The sequence below is a fragment of the Vulpes lagopus genome, chromosome 10 (genome assembly GCF_018345385.1).
Source record: "Vulpes lagopus strain Blue_001 chromosome 10, ASM1834538v1, whole genome shotgun sequence".
NCBI lineage: Eukaryota > Metazoa > Chordata > Mammalia > Carnivora > Canidae > Vulpes > Vulpes lagopus.
In genome coordinates this window covers 72929742-72952830 of record NC_054833.1, presented here as the reverse complement: position 1 = coordinate 72952830, position 23089 = coordinate 72929742, and the positions used below count along the sequence as shown (strand labels likewise).

Sequence of the window (23089 nt, the reverse complement as noted above, 5' to 3'; positions counted from 1 at the left end):
TTGCTTTTTATATTCCACATATTAGTGTTTATTTTATGAAGAGTGGGTGGGTTTTTTTCTGGATTAGATGTCCCCTCCCCATGCTTCCTTATGACCCTGCACTTCTCCCATTCCAGCACTTACCACACTGTTCTGATAGCTTGTTTGCTTAACTGTCTGTTCTGCTGGACTGTAAACTTCTACAGAGAAAAGACTATCTTATTTATTCACTTATATCCCATAGTGTGCCTGGTGCATAGTAGGACACACACTCAACACACCTTTAAAAAGTGAACAATTAGGGCAGCCCGGGTGGCTTAGCAGTTTAGCGCCACCTTCAGCTCAGGGCATGATCCTGGAGACCTGGGATCGAGTCCCATGTCGGGTTCCCTGCATGGAGCCTGCTTCTCCCTCTGCCTGTGTCTCTGCCTCTCTCTCTGTGTGTGTCTCTCATGAATAAATAAATATAATCTTTAAAAAAAAAAAAGGGGAACAATTAAACGTTAATGAAGAAAGGAACAGCTGGCGGCCTCACTACCCTGAAGACATCATTCTAGGGAATCATCACTGTCCTTTAGCACAGGTGCACAGTTTGAGCAAAAAAGTGATTTGAAGTAAGATGAGTGTATCAAAGAACTTTCAGAAAGACGTTCCACCTCCAGCCCTTGCTGAATGCCCATCCATACCCAAACACAGTAAAGGTTCATTTATCCCAAATGCAAATAAACAGAAAGCTCAAATAGTTAAGGAAAATTATATTCAGTTTTTATAAGAAAGGAACCAGTGACAATAAACACTTGATATCTCTGATTTGCTTATTTATTTGCTTATTTATTATTTCATAGCCCCTCATTTAAAAAGGCTTTAAGGTGTCTTGTGAGACTGCATGTAAAACAATTGCAAAAATATAAGAAATAATATATGAAGATTAGGGAGAATGTTTTTTTTTTATTTATTTATGATAGTCACAGAGAGAGAGAGGCAGAGACACAGGCAGAGGGAGAAGCAGGCTCCATGCACCGGGAGCCCGATGTGGGATTCGATCCTGGGTCTCCAGGATCGCGCCCTGAGCCAAAGGCAGGCGCTAAACCTCTGCGCCACCCAGGGATCCCAGATTAGGGAGAATGTTAATTAGAATGTGTTAGGTACCCAGTAAATCTTTGCTGAATGAATGGATAAGGAATGAGTGAATGAATAAAAGGTCAAGGTCAGAGAAGAAAGCAAAATGGATATAGCTAGGTTCTTCTAGTAATAAATAATGTTTGTTGAACATGGCCTTGTGCTAGACACTGAGTACTTTGTGTTTTAAGTCATTTAATTATCAAGCCAACCTCGCGAGGTCAATGCTATCTATAATCCTACTTTACAGGTGGGAAAACAAAAGGACAAGGAAATAAAGTTACTTGCCTGAGATTACCCTGTTAGTAAATGGCTGAGTCAGAATTTGAACCCAGAACCTTTGCTTCTAATGGGCCCAATTGGGCCATGTAGTAGTTTCCTACTGTGGGGGAGGGGAGAAGTGTGTGTTATAGAATTAGTGCTGACTTCCTTCTGCTAAGAAAAAATTAATGACTAATATTCATAGAGTGGTTTATACTCTACATGGAGCTTTTTAACATTTACCATCTTAATTGATCCTCACAGCAATCCTATCCTAAAGAAGAGGAACCTAAAGGTCAGAGAGGTTAGCTGTCTTGTTGAGGACCCCATAGCTAAATCAGAGCTAGAATTAGAACCTGGTGCTTCTGCCTCCACATCCTGCACCTGAAGTTGTGAGCTGGTTTCAGCCAGGCTGTTGTAATTAGACCTAGCAGGTCTAATTCTGTGTCATCCAAGAGCAGTTTAATTCTAAATTTTGGAAAAATTAATAATCTAAATATAGAATCACAATGGAAATAACTCATTACCCAGGTAAAAGTTTATTGTACTTTGAGCTTTCAAGATTATAGATTTAATTCTCCTCAAATGTTAGCATCTGACATTGCTTTGCTAGCAATAAGATGAGCATTCTGGAAGGCAGAACTTTTTTTTTTTTTAATTAATTTTTATTGGTGTTCAATTTACCAACATACAGAAAAACACCCAGTGCTCATCCCGTCAAGTGTCCACCTCAGTGCCCGTCACCCATTCCCCTCCAACACCCGCCCTCCTCCCCTTCCACCACCCCTAGTTCGTTTCCCTGAGTTAGGAGTCTTTATGTTCTGTCTCCCTTCCTGATATTTCCCAACATTTCTTTTCCCTTCCTTTATATTCCCTTTCACTATTATTTATATTCCCCAAATGAATGAGAACATACACTGTTTGTCCTTCTCCGATTGACTTATTTCACTCAGCATAATACCCTCCAGTTCCATCCACGTTGAAGCAAATGGTGGGTATTTGTCGTTTCTAATTGCTGAGTAATATTCCATTGTATACATAAACCACATCTTCTTTATCCATTCATCTTTCGATGGACACCGAGGCTCTGGAAGGCAGAACTTTTTTTTTTTTTTTAATTTATGATAGTCACACAGAGAGAGAGAGAGGGGCAGAGACACAGGCAGAGGGAGAAGCAGGCTCCATGCACCGGGAGCCTGATGTGGGATTCGATCCCGGGTCTCCAGGATCGCGCCCCGGGCCAAAGGCAGGCGCCAAACCGCTGCGCCACCCAGGGATCCCTGGAAGGCAGAACTTATTAAAACAGTGAATGAAATGCAGATTATTCCTCCTTTTCAGAGGGAAAGGGATCTTTTAAAAAAAAAAGTCATTTAAAAGTCTTAAATAGTCTACAGGTACATAGAAAGGAGTAAAAGATGTGTTGAAGGGGACAAGGGACCAAGGAGCAGTGTGCGGAAGTTGTACAAATGGGAGACCCCCTAGACTCTGTCCTTTCTGAGCCTTCTGGTGAAATGAAAGGAGCATTGACTGGGCAGCTGAATAGCAGGCCGTTGGTCATCCTGGCTGTGTGACCTTAGCCTGGTCACATAACCTCCTACACCCTGTGTCCTTTTCTGTAAAATGGTGATCTCTTAGACCCAATATTCTATGATTCTGTGATTCTAATTGCAGCATAACATCACTCTTTTGTTCTCTATGGAGTGGTGACAGATGCAGTCTGTATCCAAAACATGTTGAGTTTAAATAGCCTCAAAATTAGCTTTGCACTTTTTTGCTACTGTTGCTTCTTCTAAGATATTAAACTCAGTGACCTGAATTAATTCTTCCTTCTTCCTCTTCTACCCCCTTCTCTGACTCCACGTATAATGGCCCATTGTGCACAAGTTTTCTCCTACGATTTTCCACCCATCTTAGAATTATGTGTACCTCTGAGCAATGCTAAATGGGACCCTTGATTACAATAATGGTTGCTAGTTTTCCTCCTTCACGTGGCTAAGCTAACAGTCCTGCTGTGATGTAACTTTGATTTCATGCCTTTGAAGGGTGGCTAATGCTACAAAGATCGCTTTGTATGAAACCCCGACTGGCTGGAAGTTTTTCGGGAATTTGATGGATGCAAGCAAACTGTCCCTTTGTGGGGAAGAGAGCTTCGGGACTGGTGAGTGCGTGGCCTGTGCTATCGTTTCCTTGCCTGTAAACATGACTTGTGGGGAACGCTTCCCACTGCTAAGGCAGGACTGAAATAGCACCCGTGGCCGATGTGGCCTAAATCAAGATGCAGTTTATTTATAACAACCCTGATGAAGTGTACACATTTGAAAAGCCATGAGTGTGCTCAGCTGAGGAAGGCTAATTTTACTTCCAGAGGATTGCATCCACTAAGACAGGAAGTTTGGGGGCCTCCTGGGCGGCATGGTTAGTGCGTCTGTAGAGATTAAACAGAGCGATAAACATAGGTTTCTTCCCTCCGTGGTCAAGGAAACTTTTATAAATGTTTTCCTTTCTGGAAAGAAATATGGTGGAGCGAGTCAGTTTTTCGTTTTTATTTAAAAGGAGGTTTCAGTGCAGCATTAAATCTTTATCTTTCACAGGCCCAAGTTTGCTGTGGCAACAAGTTATGATTCATTTCGGTTAAAAGAAAGGAAACTGTTAGGGTGGAACATTTGCTAGGTGGTCAAGAAATTAAAAATATGTCCTTGTCCATGAGGATGTCTGCATAAATTGTTAGTCTGAGGAGAGAGGGGAACGTGGTGGCATGCTGGGGAGACATTTCAGGACCCATACACCCTACTTTCTGTGCTCTCCCTCCTCCTCTCTACCTGGCTGTCCAAATACTGAAGTCCTAACTTCCATGACCTTCCCTATTGCCTCCTCCGACCTACATCAGTTTCTCACCTCTTGAAACATCCATCCAGGCACATGGCCCTTTAGTCTTTTTACCCAATATTTTGAAGTAAAAGGACTGATCTTGGTCCTTCAGTACCAAAGCAAAGCAAGGATCAAAATCGAGCCTTCTCTAAGCCTTGCAACTGAGTTGTAGTTCATACTAGGTTAAAGAAAGGAGAATGCTGATTTTATTTCATTTCTTACAAAATCTGGCATAGGATGGATAGAATGAGCTGGTAAATTTGAGACATCTATGTACAAAGTTCTTAGAAATTTGGTATCCCTGAGGGAATTGTAATGCTCCTTGGTAATGAATTGATTTGATAGAATTGGAGAATATAAGAAAGATAGATGAATCTTGGGGTTGAACAGTGTCCACCAAGAAGACTTGATGGTTTCTGAACATTCTCTGTCTTTGGTCAGGGAATACAAGGCCACTGCTTAGCCCTATCCTACTTCATAAATATGGATGATGCCACGTTACTCCATGGGATACCAGATGAATGTCCACGAACCGATGAGGTGGTCTTATTCCATGAAATACCCACCCCTTCCCAATGTTATCAAGTACAGGCTTGCTTTCAGTCATTCTTTTTTATAGATGAAGCTGTCTTTGAAGGCAAGGGACCATGTCTTAACCTTTGGTTCCCTAACCCCCTGTACATGTATCAATGCTAAACATAGTGAAAGGGAGAAAAGTTTAGAACAAGGTTTCCCAGGGTGTATGGGTGTGTGGAAGGATACTAATTCCAGAACAGGGTTCTGAGTTCAGTAGAGATTGGGAAACTTAGAATATAGCTCTCTTGGATATTCATAATAAAATTAGCATTCAAAGATTCCAAAACATTCTACTGTAAGGAATCCTCTTTATACAGTTTTACCTAAACATACTTAGCTGTATCTCTCTCTCTCTCTCTGTCGTGTGTGTGTGTGTGTGTGTGTGTGTGTGTGTGTGTATTATATCTAGTAACATCTTGGCCCTACAGATCCATGTGGGAAGCACTGGGCAAGGTGAGTCCAAACCCTGGAGCCATATAGGAGTCCCTGATATGGACTGGCTGAGAAAAAACTTGGAGACAGCAAGTGGTTCCTTTCACATGACAGGCTTCACCTACTGGAAGGCAGCTTATGGGTCCTCTCCTCTCCAGGCTACCCATCCTTAGTTTCCCTGGTCATTCCTCACTTCACATTGTTTATATACCCAGCTACCAGCTTCTAGATGCTTCCAAGTTCATTGGACCCCTTAGATCATGTCCAGAACTGAGCCCAAATCTCCAAATGACCTAACTGAGAAGTAAAGACTAGAGCGGAATGATTATTTCTAGAGAACTGGACCCTGTGCTTTTTTTGGAAATAGCTTTCATTTATGTTAGCTTTCAGGACAGTTCATAATACTGTTTAGCCCATATAATGAGGATAATTAATCCCCTTTAATTTTGTACTCAGGCAAATTTGCCACGAAAGTTTGTTGTTCATTTGAGGGATTGATTTCTTTGAACCCAGACATTAGACTTTAAATTATTTCTTGCTAAAGTTTCTACCTCTTTATTTATTGACCCATTCAAATACTAAGTGCCAACCATGATTTTATCTTCCCTTAGATGTCTCTTCTATCCAAAGAAAGAATGCATCATGAGAATGATCCACAAGCTCTCTTTCCCTTTGAAAAAAGAGAAAATTGTTCTGTAATGTTTCTGAAATAAACATTTTAAAAACCAAGCTGCATAGCTATGGGTCTCTACTGCTGTGAATGAGTGGCAGCTGAAGTCATTTAACTGAACTTCTGATCTCCTTGTTTATAGAGGAGTTAATTTCCACCTGCTAGTTCCTTTCTGGTGACTGCTTCCTGAAGTTTCTTTACAATTTCTCAGAGTGGACATTAGTGATTAAACAAGCCTTGCAGTATTTCAATTCTATAGCTTCATTGAGTACAGGGTCATTTATTTCCGTATTTTTTCAGGTGAGAGCAGAGGCAATTTCTCGGGAAAGCCTCCCTAACCTTCCATTGTGGGTCCAGTCCCCTTCTTATTGACTGGGACACACATTTGTTGCATATACTGACACACACATGGCACACACATTTGTTGCATATATTATAGCTGTAATTTTAAAATTATTTATGGTTACTTAACTAAAATCTGTTGGCAGCACTAGACTATAAGTTCTGTGAAGACAGGAATTACATCTGTCTTATTCTCCATCATATCATATCCCCAGAGCCTCCTATACAGGCCAACATGGAATAGGGGCTCAGCAAACACTTGTTCAATGCATGAGTGAATGAACACACTATTCACTTGGTACCTTCCATTTAGATAAACAGAATCCTAGTGTTGGAAATGAACAGACTTTAAAAGTCATTCAGTGTGATTTCCTATGTGTTGTTGGAATCATAGTTGGCAGTCAGTGCTCTTCTACTTAAGCACCCATCTCAATGAAGAATCCTTACCTGATGTTTTGAAGCCATCTGCCACTCTTGTGGGGACTCTAACACCATTCCCACTCTGTAGTCCAGAGTCAGGGACCCAAGGTCTTTGTTGAGCTTTTATAAAGGAAAGGATGTTGACTTGCAAATAAGTGCAAAAGAGTCAGACTTCAGAATAACTGGCTCACCAAATAAAACAAACCATCAGCATTTCAAAACACAAGCCATAATATTACCAATGTTACCAAGCATACATTTGTCTGTCTGTGATGGAGGAACAGCAAGTGTCCACAGGATTACCATAGCCACAGAGGTTAGGACACTTCCTCACACATCAGCATTACAAATGCCAGAGTAAAGCGACTCAGAAGTGGGCCCCAGAACTAGACAGGGTGAACCTATTATTTTGGGTTGATCTCATGATGCAAAGTTATTTTTCCCCCTAACTGTGGATGATGATACACTTGTTTATACACAATGGCAGAGGGCAAAATGGTGTTCTGTCCCGCCTTGATTTTGTTGGGAAATAGGGAAGGAAATAGAAAGTGCAGTCCCAGATAGAATAGAATATCACTGCCTTTGAAATTCTCCCTCAGGAAAATGGAGGGCTGGGACAGAAGGTTAGGAAAGAGTTGAGGACGAACCAGGTATCATATAGAAATATGCCAGCAAATTATGATCTGGCCAGGTCTAGAGGTTAGTAACATTTTTTTCCTGTTTCATCTTTAAAAGGTTTTAGCGATGATGCATCCTATAGGAGAGATAACTTGAAGGAGCACAGCATTGATGTTTTGCAAATTTCTTTTAATTTCTTATGAAAAGTTTTTCATGTTTGTACTTCTTTTCATTGACTCATTCCTCAAATGTGTATTGAACTTTAACTGTATCCCAGATACTGAGTGAGACTTTGGGGCACAGTGGGTATGATCTTGTGCAGGGCTCTGTAGAGTCCACATTTGGGAAAAGAAGTCAGGCTGTAATCAGGTAATTACAAGTGTGCAAAATGATCAGTGGTGAAGGACAGGGTGCCCTGAGAGCTTTACTGTCAGGTAACCTGGTTCTGTGGTGTAGGGGATTTGATTTTCTGTCTGGTTCTCAGCACATTCTAGTTTGCAGAGCTCTTGAGTACATTTTCCTGTAGGTAAAGTCCCCATGGAAAAGTTAGAACATCCTGTCTCTGGAGATTTCCCAGACAGACTACCCCACTAAAACTAGGCTGATAACCTAATTATAACTAACTCAGTTAAACTATTACCTGCATGTCCATCTCCCTCACCTGTATGTCTATGCTTATCTGTGAGGGCAAGGAACATGTCTTATTCATCTTGGTATTTTCTCATGTACTTGGAACATGATAGGCACTGATTCGTATTTGTTGAGTATAAAATGGAGTTTGGGTTAAGACATGGTTCTTGCCTGTCAGATGCTTACTAGATTCCTCCAAAAGAAACAGTTCCAGGGTTAGTCACAAGGCAGTTCTGGGTTAAGTGCTAAATGGAAGGTCCGGAGGTTGCTAGGGGAGAGCCCCTGAAGGTTGGAGTGATCTAGAAAGCCTTCCTGAGGAGCTTACTTGAACTTTCAGAGTAAATTCATTTGTGTAATAAAAGCCAAAGAAGACAAGACTGTGGACAGAGCAGCTCTGCTGAACCTCCCAGCCAGTCAGCTGGCATCTGACCATTCTTGGGGCAAACTCTTATTGACTGTGTGCCAGACACACCAGCTAGGGATACAGCTCATGGTCTAGGTGGGGTAAGAACAGATAGGGGTGTTAGATAGACTAGGGGTGAGCATGGAGGGAAACAAGAAAGCCATCCTGGGCTGGGGTGAAGTTGAAAGTAATTGCAGATGTTAGCCAGGCAAATAGGTGTTTATGGAGTGGAAATTTTCAGGCAGAGAGAGTAGCGTGTGTAGAAGACCAAAAGGGAGGAGTACCTGAGTGGTGCCATTGGCTGAGCATCTGACTCTTGGTTTCAGCTTCAGTCTGATCTCAGGGTTGCAGGATTGAGCCCTGTGTTAGGGTCTGCACTCAGCAAAGAGCCTGCTTTTGTTTCTCTCTCTCCCTCACCCCCTGCCCCTCACCCCGCTCCCCGCCCTTTCTCTCTAAAATGAGTAAAATAAATCTTTTTTTAAAAAAGATGAAGAAGACCAAAGGGGAGCTAAAGATGGACAGAGAAAGAGAAAGACAGATGCAGATGCAAGTGTTTTCAGACAACTCCATATAGCTCTATTTCACTTGCTATTGCCCCATCCTGAGACCCATCCCCTGGCAGAGGCAGGCAACCAGCACTCCCCAGATGCCCATACTGGTAAATTGAACCTGATCCGATCCCTAAACTGTTGGCTTTTGGCTCCCTCAGCAAGGATTGACATTTTTCTTGGCTGAGGCCCACAGTACACCGTGACTGAGCTGGGTTTATACTTATCACAAGGTGCTGATTAGGCTAAAGCGAAGTGGCAGGTGTTTGAAGATGCTGATGGGGCAGGATTCCCATGCACTCAGTCCGTGAGCTGGCCCAAGTGTGAAGACACCCAGTGCAAACCCCACCTCTGCCTGTGTGTCAGCTAGGACACAGAGGGGTGTTTGCTGGCAGTGTTTCCCTTTTCTCAAAATTATAGGAGCTTGGCTTCTTTTCCTCTTTTTAAATTAAAAGAAATGATGCCAATAATTCACATTCATAGTAGGAAAATTAGATGAGGAAGAAGAGGAAAACACTGTAATGCCACTGTCCAGAGAAAGAAACATACTGGGTTCTATTCCATTTTCTTTACCAATATGTACAGTTAAGAGAGATTCTTTCTGAAAGTTTAATAAGATAGTGGAAAGCCCTCATTTTCCCCAAATGTTTCTTTGTTTTTCTCTTATCCATAATAGTATTTTGCATTTATACAGTACTTAACAGTTCATAAATATTTCAACTCTCTTATCACAGTAAAGTCTTACAGTTGTGTGAAAAAGGTAACATTATCCCCATTTTATAGTCAAAGACACCGAGACTTAGAAAAATTAAGGTAATAAGTAACAGAGTTTCAGATTCTGGTTTTGTGACGTTTAAATATAAAGCATCTTCCACTGAAACACAACTGCCATGACTACATAAGCAGCAACTTTAGAAACATACACACACATATATACACTATTGCCTTATTTTTTAATTTTTATTTTGTTAACTAATAGCTTGTCATCATTCATCAGATCCTAAAGAAAATGAAATGTGCCCAGACTTTTGGAGCACCTAGGTGGCTCAGTTGGTTGAACATCTGACTCTTGATTACAGCGCAGGTCATGATCTCAGGATCCTGAGATTGAGCCCCATATTGGGCTACATGCTCAACAGGGAGTCTACTTGAGAGTCTCTCCCTCTGTCTCTCCCCTGTTCTCTCTCTAAAATAAAATAAGTAAATTTAAAAAAAAAGAAAGAAAGAAAGAAAAAAATGTACCCAGACTTTCTGAGTATTAGAGTTACCTAGAGTTTTGATAACATGAAGGTAATTAGTGAGAGTAGTTAGAATTTCCAGAGAGACTAGAGGCTGTGCAAATGGAATAGAATATTTGAGTATGTTATCCAAGGCAGATATTTTGTTGGTGATATAGGTATGTGATTTACTTATCTCCAAGTAACTTGGTCAAGGTAAGATGTTTAGATTTTATTTTCATTTCCTCATAAAATAAAAAGCTGAATTATTTACTTAGAACAGGAAAAGAACAAAGGATAACTGCCTCCTATGTTCTCAGTCTAGCCTAAAGAAATAAATAAATACAAAATAAGAAAAAGAAGAAAAGAAGGAAGGAAGAAAAATACCCATGGGAGCACAGACAAATAATTCCAAGTTGTATACTTTTGTCATGAATTCTCAATATATAGGAGAAGCTGCCAGAATCTTGCTGCTCAGGGTGAACTATTGCCAAAACATCATTTGTAAACACTATAAGAGCCAGAGAGCTAATTTCTGTTCCTTGAGATAGCAATACAGGCAAATATAAAAGTTCATAGATAATAAAATCAGGTAAACCAAAAAATTGTTACATAAGATGCTAAAAGTATTGCCTAACTTCCATTTTTGTCAGCCTCCAAGTTCTGAAAACTGTTTATAAAAGTGGTATCTTGCTGAAGAGATCTTTTGAAAAAAGTTGGTGTTTTTATGAACCAAACAAGGGAAGGAAAAAATATTGTAGTAGATTAATTAACTGATGAACAACTGTAAAGGAATGCAGTGGATGAGTTTAACTATTCTGTGTGCTATTCTAGTCACCAGACTTAATTATAAGGATATGTAAGAGATGTCTCTAAGAAATACGTGAAAAGTGGGGTGAAAGGCTCAAAAATAGATGATTAAGGAATATGGTACCACAGCAGATGTTTTGAGCAGGTTGCTATGGGAGAAGAAAGAGAAAGAAAGTAGCTCATAACTGTGTAGGGAAGCTGGAAACTAGTCCCAGGTGGGAAAGGACATTTGAGTTGGGTCTAAAAGGATGAAAAGAGGAAGGAAACAAACTTAACTCATACTTATTACATAGTCAGCATTGTGAGATACTCGATGTTCTAGGAAGAGTAAGACCCAGTGGGAAGTCAAGAAGGGCACAAAGGCACATAAAGAATTCAAGGTATACTAATATACAAAGCACTGTCAGAGAGGGGTTGTACTGACTCCTATTCAGAAGTCGGAAAGTAGTGCTCAGTATGGTCCTCGTGTGGTGTGTTTTGTTTTTTTTTTGTTTTGTTTCCTTTTTAGCATTAGGATGTTAAGGGCAAAAAACGAGAGTTGTGTCCCACATCAGGTTCTTGGAAAAGGGTCTCCATGCTTAGAAGCACATCCAGATGAGCGAATCTGTGAGTTTTGGTAAAGATTTTAGCAAGTGCCTTAGAAGGGGACAGATGTGTCATAGTTGATCTAACCAAATCCCTGTTGGTTAAAGTAAGATGTCCTAGATTGGGGTTGCTGGATCCACAAGTAGATCCATTTTTAAGACTTTGATACTTTTTGCCAAATTACTCTCCAGAAGATTATACCTTGCCCTGCAGCAGCGTGCTGAAATCCCATTTCCCTTATACCTCTCCTGGTACTGGGTATTCTCATTTAAAAATCTGTGGCCATTTGTCAAGCAAGTTGCAATTTCTTATTGTAGTTTTAACTTTAATTTGCTTTAAAAAATAATACTAGCTTCTTATGTAATTGGGTACCTGTATTTATTCTTTGGTAATTGTTTATATCCTTGGCCTATTTTTCTATTGAAATCTCACTTTTTTCTTGTTAATACATAAATTTTTTTCTATACTGAGGTGCATTAAACATCTACTTTATATTGCAAATGTGGTTTTTTAAAAAGTTTTCTAGTGGCCTTTTATCTATAGCTATTTTGGTGGTAGAAATGATCATTTTTAATAGACAGATACATATTTTTCCTTTATGAATTCTGAATTTACCTGTATTTGCCATCCCCATGACTTAAAATATATATTTATATTTTTTTCTATTATATTTCTATTATATATTTAAATTATATTTATATCTCTATATATCTTTTATTTATACATCTCTTTGGGGATTTAAAGGTTTCCAAATTTTATATTTCAATGTGTAATCCATCTGAAAATCTTTTTTGGTACAGTGTTTTATAGCAGAAAAAGTTGAATTTTTTTCCAACTGTCTAGCTAGTTATCTAAATACTACTTAAAAAAGTAATTCATTCTTTTCCTACAGGCTTGAAGTAACACCTTAATCATATATTCTAGTCACATATGTGTTTGGGTCTCTTTCTAGATGCTCTCTTTTGTTTCATTAAACTACCAGACTTAATTATTGAATATTTATAATGGTGATGTTCTTCTGTTGTTTGGGTTTTTTTTTTCTCACATTTATACTTTATAAATGATATATCAAGTTCCACCAAACTATTCCACTTACATTTTTTTTTTTCCACTTACATTTTTATTGGCATTTGCTATAAATATCTCTATTACTTTGGGAAGCATCAACTTCTTTTCAGTATTATTTTGCTTTGTTCAGTATGTGGTTCCTTCCATGTATTTAAGTTCCTCAGTAAAGTTTTATGACTTTTTTGGTTGGGTCTATATGTTTACTCTTGAGTTTATTCCCAAATTATTTGGAGAAATCACAATTCTCATTGCTGCTTACTGTCCCTCTGCCAGGTTCTGATCACATTCGTGAGAAAGATGGACTCTGGGCTGTCCTCGCTTGGCTCTCCATTCTAGCTGCCCGCAAACAGAGTGTGGAGGACATTCTCAAAGATCACTGGCAAAAGTATGGCCGGAATTTCTTCACCAGGTAAGTCACAGCCTGGCTGGGGTACGGAGGTAGGGTGGGGAAGTAGGCAGAGTTCTCATGTGTACAAATTTTTTTGTCTCTCAAGTGATAATAAAATCCTAGTTCATCTAGCCTCTACAAATTGAGGGTTTTTAAAATAATTCAGTCTGGGTCACCTTTTATGTCAGCCACAAAGAAGAGGCTTAAAAATTTAGTTATCATAGTCAAAAGAATAAATGTTTTGTAAGCCTTTTTAAAATGTACTTGCAGGTGGCCATGATAATTGCATTGGATTTGGATTCTGAAGCACATATTAGAAATTTATTTCTGCCCCTTTGTGGATTGGGAAATCATTTAACCTCTCTCCAACAGAAAACTGTACTCATTTTTCTCATTTGTAGAAATGGAAATAACAGTCCACCGTTGAGTGGATTAAATGAAATATGAGTCTGAAAGTGTTTTATAAACTCTGGAGCACTCAAAGTATGGAAACTTTTTTTTTTCGTGAAATTATGGAAACAATTATGCTTAGTCTAAATCAACTTTTCTGACTCATTAAAATAGGTCCCCAAGGGCTGCATACTTGTCAATACTTCATTCATTGATTCAATAAATACTGTGTGCCTACTTTCTGCCAGGCACTGGGGATTCAGCAGTGAACAAAATACTTAGAATACTTAGTAATTCTTCTTTGCCTTGCATACTTCTATTTTTAAAAGTCATTAATGTTTTTTTTCAAGTGGTGGCTTTTTACTAATTCCAATATGCCTTTCCCCTGGTAAGCATAAAAATCTAACAAAATTTTTCCTAGACCTCACTGTTCTAATTATTGAAAGGAATTATGAGAAAAAGAAGAGTGGATGAATTGCTTATCTATAAGAAAGGCATACATGTAATTTCTTTGGACCTCACTTGCCTTTTCTATAAAATAGGTGAGTTAAATTAGAGAATTTAAAAAATACATCACAGATTGAATAGTCCATGATCTCTGGATAGTCTCACAAGAATTAAACCTTAAGCAACTCAGCCTCCTTAATTAGAATGCTTTTATCGACTTTAGAGACATTCATTGCTGTCTTTCTCCCTCAAGTCATTCTTTTGAGGATGGTATAAGTAAAAACTATCACATGGTACCACAACAGTAGCCCTGAAAACCAAGACAAGGATCTCTACTTTCTAAGAACCAGAAAAACCTGATAATTCAGAGCAGTAGTCATGAACTCTCTAGAGCCTAGAATGTCATGAAGACAGGACCATGTCTGTTTTTGTGCTTCATGGGATCACCAAACACTTCACTCATAGTGACACTGTAAATATGCTTTGAATAAATAAATGAATGAGTTAACAAGTGAATAGTAGCCACAATGGAATAAGGTTACGAAGGTTTGTTCAGAGAAGGGATCACTCTTGAATCAGTTAAAAGCCTCCTTCTAAAAATCGTTTTAACATATTTTTGTTAATTTCAGGTACAGCTTACTATCACAAATAAAGTCTCTAGAACCTGCATTTAGGCACTTTGTGTGCATTCTTTCATGCCAGCCTCAAAACATTTATTGATAAGGCAACAGATTTTGCTAGATGAAGCAACTTGCTCGTAGTTGCACAGTTAGTAAGTGATAGAGGCTAGATTCGTAGGTAGTTCTGATGCCAAAGTCCAGATTCTTTTGATTATGCCCTTTTGTGTCTAGGATTTATAGAACACTTCCCTCAAACACCCAAAGGTCACAGATGTAAAGCACAAACACCTGGTTATAATTTCTTGCTGTTTATCATTTTAACTAGGGGAAAAAGCTGACTTAAAGATTAAGGAGACTGTTGTCCTTGATTCATAGAATCCTGGAGCCAGAACAGGTTGGCCTTAATTCTCCAGTATTTCTCATGTCTCAGAGGTGTCATCTTGCACATATCATATTTGTTTCACTATTGCAAATAAATATAGACTCTGCTGTCTTGAGCTTCTAAAAAAATAACTCTCTCAAGAGGGTCAAGAAAAGCTACCTGTTGGGGATCCCTGGGTGGCTAAGTGCTTTAGCGCCTGCCTTTGGCCCAGGGCGTGATCCTGGAGACCTGGGATCGAGTCCCACGTTGGGCTCCCTGCATGGAGCCTGCTTCTCCCTCTGCCTGAGTCTCTGCCTCTCTCTCTCTGTCTCTGTCTCTCATGAATAAATAAATAACATCTTTAAAAAAAAAAAAAAAGGAAAAAGAAAAGCCACCTGTAAGAGTCTTTAACTTCATAAGAAAGAAATCAAGAACAGTTCTTAGAGTAATAATAATAGTCATAACAGTCAGATTTTTTTTTTTTTTTTTTTTTTTGCTTTGACATTTCTGTGTCTACACCAGCTCTTCTCTGCCAGGGTGAACCCAAAGCAGTTTAGACCAGAATCCACCTTCACTGATAGGACAGGGGTGTTTCAGATATAAAGAGTTAGGGTTTAGCTACTTCTATCTAGTCAGTGAAAACTTGGCCTCCCTTTAGGAAGCTCCTGTGGAGACTGGAACTCTCCTTCACCAAAATCTCAGCAGCCTCAGGCAGGTCCCAGACTGGGAACCATCTCAGCATTTATCCCAAAGAAACTCTAGGAGTTTGGAAGAGAAATGCCTGACTCATGTGTTTCTTGATACAGAGTCCTCTAGAGAGAGCATTGCATTTAATAATACCTCCTCAGGATGCAGTGATTAAATGTTAGACTCTCTCAAAAGCCTTTGAAGCTTCTAGAGCGAGCTTGTTCTGTAGAAAAGCCAAGATGGGGGTTTTCTGTTTACTCAGAATCTCTTAAACCTTCCCTGAAATCCTGCAAAGCCTTCTTCTCATCCCTGATCTGCTCCCTCCCCAGAGACGGACAAGCTCAGCCTTTTGCCAGCTTCTTCTAAAGTTAGGAGGTTTTAGGGGAGGGCCAAACAAATGATGAAGAAAGTCATAATCTACCTCAGTGTGATCTGAAGTCAGTGCATGGCCCGACCTTTGTGACTTCTTGCAGGTATGATTACGAGGAGGTGGAGGCTGAGGGTGCCAACAAAATGATGAAGGACTTGGAGGCCCTGATATCTGATCGCTCCTTCATGGGCAAACAGTTATCAGTGGGTGACAAAGTTTACACCGTGGAGAAAATTGATAACTTTGAATACAGTGATCCAGTGGATGGAAGCGTTTCAAGGAATCAGGTAGGAACAGATTGATGTGTAGTGGGAGAAAGGCCTCAGAGCTTCATCTCTGAAATCTCAAGAGAATAAGGCAAAAAGCCACTTAATCATTTGTCCTTTGCTACCTTTTTTTGTTGTTGTTGTTAAATGATTGCCAGCTTTTTGCTGGGTCACATATAACTTGCAAATATACTTGTAGGGAAAATGGGTTTTGCCCTGATTCTGTGTACTCCCCTATGGCCCTCATTCTGAGATTCTTAGCTTTGGCTCCAGAGGGATTTTTACATCCCCCAGAATTTTGTGCAAGACATGTGTTGAGTGCATGTGCAGAAGGGAGACCTAGAATCTAAAGCTGAAAAGGTGAACTACTGCCTTAGCTACCAATCCCCTTTTTTCTCTCAAGAGATTATAGCAGAATGCCAGCCATGAGAGTGGCATTATCATAGACATTTTTCTGGTATGTTCTAAAAAAAGAGAGAGAAAAGAAGAAGAAAATAATTGATGAGGCGTTCTAGACTTAGAAATGTTAGATAGCTGTTACTGTCGGCAGCACGTGACTTGCAGCCAGTCCTAACACAGCAGTGCATAAGCAAGACATCTCAGTTGAGAACCTGGATACAGACAGAGCTGTTAGGGTTTCCCTCACTGGGTGCCAGAGACCCAGGGTTGCAGGCTGGGTTGGTCCTTGACCAGGTTTCTCACAAATACCCGGGGCCTGGGGTCCTCTCTCCTCTGGTTCTGCTGTTGTCACAGATTAGACTCACCACTGATAATTTAGAAGTAGAGATAATAAAGAGGGAAATGAAAATTCTTTTACAGCTTTCCAGGTTGCTTTTTTCATGGACCTAGATTTTTGGCCTGGTCCTTCTCAAGGCATCCAACAACTTTGAAGGAGATGGACCGCAGGATTGATTTAGTGTCTGTCTGGAGAGCAGGCAATGGATGGGTGGGTGGAGCATGGCCACAGCGACCCTCAGCGCCAGAAGTGTCCCATCCTCGAAATGCTAGCACAGTAGGCTTTTTCCTTATGCCTTTTCACCCTCTGTGAGAACTCTGGATGATTGTAAGCGATGTCTGAGATAATTGGAAAAAGAGAGGTCAGGGGTAGAGTAGGAAGTGGGTATGGAAAGGGGAAGGTGGGGTCCAGAGGATGGCAGCGTATAAGTTTTTGTAGAGAAGCCTTCAGAGAGAAAGTGGGCAATTAGGGAAAGTAAACCCCAACTCTACAGTGTACCCAACATCTGTGAGGAAGGAGGAGGGGAGCTGAGGTGAATGTGGATGGGTGTCAGCATGAGCACGGGTATTGCTCTCTGCACTCTGTGAGGAAGGACTCAACAGCTTCATGTTCTATAATCAGAAAGTCTGAGCATCTAAATGGAAGACCAGGTAGGAGGGAGAATCTTCCAAAGTAGATATAGCATCTACCATCAAGTGAAAAGAATTTGGAAGCTTCAAGTTGAAGCTGTGGGAGAGGTAGACCAACCTGGTAGGTTTCTGAAAGCAAGAAACGATAAATGAGAATTAACGGTATCCTCCCCCTTGATGATGACTGAATCAGGAAGGTACTTCAAGTGTTTCATCTGCTATCTTTACTGCCGAATGGCACGATGAAACATGGGATGGGATTTGGTGACAAGCAGAGCTGTCTTTGGTGACATTGAGGAGCAGCGTCTTTCCTCCTGGTTGGTTTTTGACTTTATGTGAAATTCTTCTTTGTATGGAAGGATGATGGGCTCACGAAGGCAAGAGAGTTCTCAGATAACTGTCTTGCTGAACTTTCCTACCTCAGATGACAAAATACCTACCCAAGAGTCTTCAACCTCAAGTCCCCTGAAGCAAGAAGATTCTTGAGGATGAGAGATGCTGCCAGGAGGGAAAGAAGAAGGCAGCAGGGGGTCAGGGGCATGGGTTTGGCATGGCGCCCACACACACCCTGCTTGGAGTCCTCAGGCGTGGAGGGGAGGGGAGTGGAGGGGAGGGGAGGTGATCACTCAATCCTGCTTGCTAGGTTGGGAATAGCTGGCTTCATGTGAGGGCATGTGGCCTCATGTTCTCTGTTTGAGGCTCTTTATTGGCGATTTGCAAAGAGGTCTTCCTCTCATCTGTCTGGAATCTGTTCTGCTCTGGTTTCAGCCCATTCTGCCCAGGTTTTCCTCCTGATCTGGGGGTCAAATTTCTGCATCTAGCAACTTATTTGTTTACTTATTTATTAGGCTTCAAACTGGAATGGTTGGTCCATAAATTACAGGGAAGTGGGGAGAGGCAAGGGAGGGAAGGCCTGTGTCATACAGCATCTCTAGGCCCTGGATCAGATTTCCCACCTGACCCTGGGAATGCTTCTCTCCCCATGAGCTCAGTCCCCCTTGGCTGGACGCAGTGACAGTCTGACCAGGGCAGGATCATGACGCTTAACTGCTGTCATTTATCACAGATCTAATCCTCCGATTGATCAAGTATGGATGAAATTAGATCTCCAGGCTAATCCCTTGTAATTTGCCAGTCTTCAGTTTCCCTTCCAGCGAGTGAGGAAAACATCTCTGCTTATCCTCTCCAGGGCTTGCGGCTCATTTTTGCGGATGGCTCTCGCATCATCTTCCGACTGAGCGGCACTGGGAGTGCAGGAGCCACCATTCGTCTGTACATCGACAGCTATGAGAAGGACATTGCCAAGATCTACCAGGACCCTCAGGTGATGCCCAAGCCCTGTGCCCTGACTGGCTCATTCCGTTGGAGGGAATGATGGTAGTCGCACTATTTCTCAAATGGTCAAACACGTGTGCTCACTTTTCTCCATGTCTCCTTCAGTACATCGTAACAACAGTTAAGAGCTAACAATTATCTCAGCATTTTCTATTTGCCAAGTTCTGTTCTAAACCCATTACCGAAATGGAGGTACTCATTTAAGTCTCAAATGAGGTAGACTCTATTATTATCCCTGCTAGAGATAAAGAAACAGAGAAAGATGAAGTGGCAGCTAATAGGGTCACATGCCTGGTAAGCAGCAGATTCAGGATAACTCATCTTTATTTTTTCTAAAGATTTTATTTATTCATGAGAGACATAGAAAAACAGAGGCAGAGACATGGGCAGAGGGAGAAGCAGGATCCCCAGGGAGCCTGATGTGGGACTCGATCCCAGGGCCCCGGGATCACGACCGGAGATAACGGCAGACACTCAACCGCTGAGCCACCCAGGTGTCCCAGGATAACTCATCTTTAAACCAGCTCCTCTTTTGGCATTCTGGTCTGTCACTGGTCACTTGCCACTTTGCTTGGGCTGATAGCCTTTTCTGGCAGAGCACACACTGGTTCCAGATTTGGTGGTGGGGCAGAGAATTTCATGACCCAGCAACAAATGTCTATGTGGAAGAGTCTGCAGACTTGAAGCCTGGTGCTTTAGACTCCCAGCTGCCCAGGGTCTCCAGAAGTATGTCAGAGTGAGGAGGGTCCCTGGAGCCAGGGCTGGGGCAGAAAACTGGGATGACAGCCACTCTAAGGGAGGAGCCACGGGGAGACTATGACCCACAGGGGACTTTCACCTCGTTTGTTCCTCACACGATGGTCTTGACAAATGCTCCGACCAGAGTTCCATAGCCAAAAGAAGTGTAGGAGGTCCTGTGGTACATTAACCCCTTCTTCAGGATTCATAACACACTGTACCTTGAGGGCTCTGGGAGAACTTACAGGAAAGACACCTGTGAAAGTGGCATTTCACTATGCTTATTATTCCACAAAGATTTTTTTCTTCTAACACCTGATTAAAATCCTCGGAAACTCATTTGGAAAACCTTGGCATAGCAGTTTTGAGCATAAATTTTGGGTCTAGAAAGATCTTGTTTTCTTTTCTTTTTTTTTTTTTTAAGATTTTATTTATTCATGAGAGACAGAAAGAGAGAGAGAGAGGCAGAGACACATCTTGTTTTCTTTTTTTTTTTTTTTTTTAAGATTTTATTTATTCATGAGAGACAGAAAGGGGGAGAGAGAGAGAGAGAGGCAGAGACACAGGCAGAGGGAGAAGCAGGCCCCATGCAGGGAGCCCGACGTGGGACTCGATCCCAGGTCTTCAGGATCAGGCCCTGGGCTGAAGGTGGCGCTAAACCGCTGAGCCACCTGGGCTGCCCAGATCTTGTTTTCTGATTCAGCTCCTGCCACCTGAGTAGCTGTGTGTCTGTGGGCAAGGCGTTTCAGTGCTCTGAGCCTTGGTTTCCTGGCAGAACACGACCTACTTCTCAGAGTTACTATAGGGATTTAAGGAGACACGGGGTGCAAAATTCTAAACATTGTGCCTGGCACATGGGATTAGCTTTTGAGGAAGCTCTTAGAGTTATTTTTATTACAAAAAAAGAGGGAGGTGAGAGGATGCTTCACTTTTACATTTTTTACGGTGGCCAGACTTCAGTTTCAGTCATTGCCTGATCTCTGTTGTGCTACAGGTGTCCCTAAAACTTAAACCAAAGGCAGTGGTGTCTGCATTGTAGACCCACAAAATAATAGAGCAAGAGGGAAAAAAGCAGGGAATTGTGTTTTTTGTCTTAATACCTGGCATGTGGTAGATAATAAAGAATGAATGAAAGATGAAACATAGTCCTTGAAACATAGTCCTCTGGAGGTGAGAGGGAAGTGGGGGAGGAAGGAGGGAGGTAGGTGGGAGGGAAGAGGGGAGGAAAGCGAGAAGGGAAGGGAGAGAGGAGGAGGGGGGAGGGCTCTGAAGGGTATGTGGTGCCCACATTGCCTAGGTGTACCACCATTCCAGCTAGGAGATGCCTTCCCTTACTCTGGAGCTGCTGGGCCTCAGCCTTGGCCCTTAATGGGACCATTGGAGCCCCAAGGGGAAAGGCAAGTGGTGTGGTCAGCATATGGAGCTGCTTCTCCAGCTTTCATCCAGGAATAATGAGTTGGTGGAGATTAAGATGAGGGAAAGTAACAGTGGGCAGTAGGAAATGAACTATTTGTGGCTCTGTCCTTGAGTCATTTGGTTAAATCACTTCATGTTTTTAGGTACCAGTTTCCTCATCTCTAAAGTGGGCCGTTGAGCTAGAAAAGTGGTCTTTAAAATTTTTTTTAATTAAAAATTATTAAATAATATTTATATTTATAAAATATAATGTTCTATTATTCTGCAACAGCAGAGTTCTTTTATTTTTTTCCCCCTAAGTGAGAGGTAGTTGGGAGGGTAGTGCTGTCACATTTTGGAAAGATCTCTTTGGGTACAGTGGAGGAAACAAAGTGGAGGATGCAGAAGTGGAAGTGGAAGCACTGTATTGTTCCAGGTGAGAAAGAGAATGTTGATTAGGCAAGATCTGTGGCCCCAGGATGGAAAGAAATGGTCGCTGTTGAGAGATACTTAGAAAGGTAAAAGCCACTTAGGCTTATGAATAAATTGGACAAGGGGGATATGGGAGACGAAAAGGGTCAAGTGTAACTCTAAGTTGTTCATTAGCTTTACATGATAGACTGAGGTGTTGAGTCACTGAGATAGGGAATGCTGGAAGCAGATTTTAGGGGGAAAGATCTTTGTGTTTAGACTTACAGAGTTTGAGGAGACTTTGGAATATGGGAGGAGGCAGTTAGATGACTCTTGGAGACAGTCTTGGGGCTGGTACTATGACTCTGTGTCTAGAGAAAGTAATGGAAAAGATTCTCCTTGTGTCTCCCTCAGGTCATGTTGGCCCCCCTTATTTCCATTGCTCTGAAGGTGTCCCAACTCCAAGAGAGGACAGGACGCACTGCACCCACCGTTATCACCTAAGAAGACAGGCCAGATGCGGTACGTCTCTCTACCCTAGGACCCTCCAAGTCATCTGATCGAAGAGCATGGACACAAACAAAATGTATTCACCCAGGCTTTTTAGGATTTGTTTTTTTCTACTAACCAGTTGTTGGTGAATGGCATATTAGTGCAACACTGCCGATTGAGATGCCATGAGGGAAAGAGGACCCAGGGGCTTTTGCTAATGTCCCTCCCTTTTCATGCCCCTAGGCCCTGCTGTTGTGTGGGTTTTGTCTCCCTAGCACCACCTTCTGTTTACAATGTGAGATGGAAGTTGAACATCAGCTAGTGAGGCCATTTCTCATCCTTAGGATGTGCCAATGAAATGACAGCACAAGTTCCTTTCTCTTTGGTGATTCTTCCCCCATTAATTGTTTACATGTGATCCAGCAAAATGCAATTTCTGGTGCCTTCTCTCTGATCTGTTCTTTCCTCAGAGTGAGACGTACTTGTCTACAGATTTCTGCCTTGTTTTGCCACATAGTCCCATTCACACGAATATTTTGGGATATTAAAGCAAAATAAGCCACTATTTCTTGATGTCTTTTTTTCTTAACTTCAAAATGCTCTCTCAGAAAAGAAAGTAGGTTTTTTTTTGTTTTTTTGTTTTTTTTAAAAGAAGGTATTGTGTTTTGGTTGGATGTCCTAGCTAGAAAACAAAATGTTCTCTGTGCTAGGTTTAAAATTCTTATATTCAGGAACTGTAATTTCATATCTTAGTAGGGTCAACTGAGCCCTGGATCCATCTGAGGCAGATAAAGTAAGCACAACATAGTTAATTTGGAATGAAGGAAAGCAAGATGATTTTTAGGAGATCTTTTTGTTTGTTTTTCAGGAGATATTAAATAGCAAGCACGGTCATGTGCCTTGTGGTGTTGAGATACCAAAATGCCTATTGAGAGGACAGAAGCAGAACTCTTAGAATCTGAGAGCAGGATTACTGGCATTTGGCTGGATATCTTGAGCCCTTTGGCATCTTACTCATCTTAGAACAATTATTATCTTTAATTAAAGATTTTATTTATTTGAAAGAGAGAGCACGAGCAGGGGAGAGGGAGAAGTAGAATTCCCTGCTGAGCAGGGAGCTCGACATGGGGCTCCATCCCAGGATCCTAGGATCATGACCTGAGCTGAAGGCAGATGCTTAACCAACTGAGCTACCCAGGCACCCCATCTTAGAACATTTATATTCAACCCATGAGTGTAATGTAGTAGTTAAAAGCATAGTTTGGGGAGCCAACAGAC

General features: G+C 41.3%; 1 protein-coding gene across 2 annotated transcripts in view; it reads left to right on the top strand.

The window, feature by feature from the left end:
- PGM1 (phosphoglucomutase 1) overlaps positions 1-22376 on the top strand; it is a 64149-nt gene extending 41773 nt beyond the window's left edge. For both annotated transcript variants that reach the window (XM_041770528.1, XM_041770527.1), the window contains exons 7-11: positions 3402-3517; positions 12820-12955; positions 15913-16096; positions 18630-18764; positions 21734-22376. In XM_041770528.1, the coding sequence (XP_041626462.1) occupies positions 3402-3517; positions 12820-12955; positions 15913-16096; positions 18630-18764; positions 21734-21823 (661 nt within the window). In that variant the 3' untranslated portion in view covers positions 21824-22376. The remainder of the gene's footprint in view (positions 1-3401; positions 3518-12819; positions 12956-15912; positions 16097-18629; positions 18765-21733) is intronic.
- Positions 22377-23089: the final 713 nt, after the last annotated feature.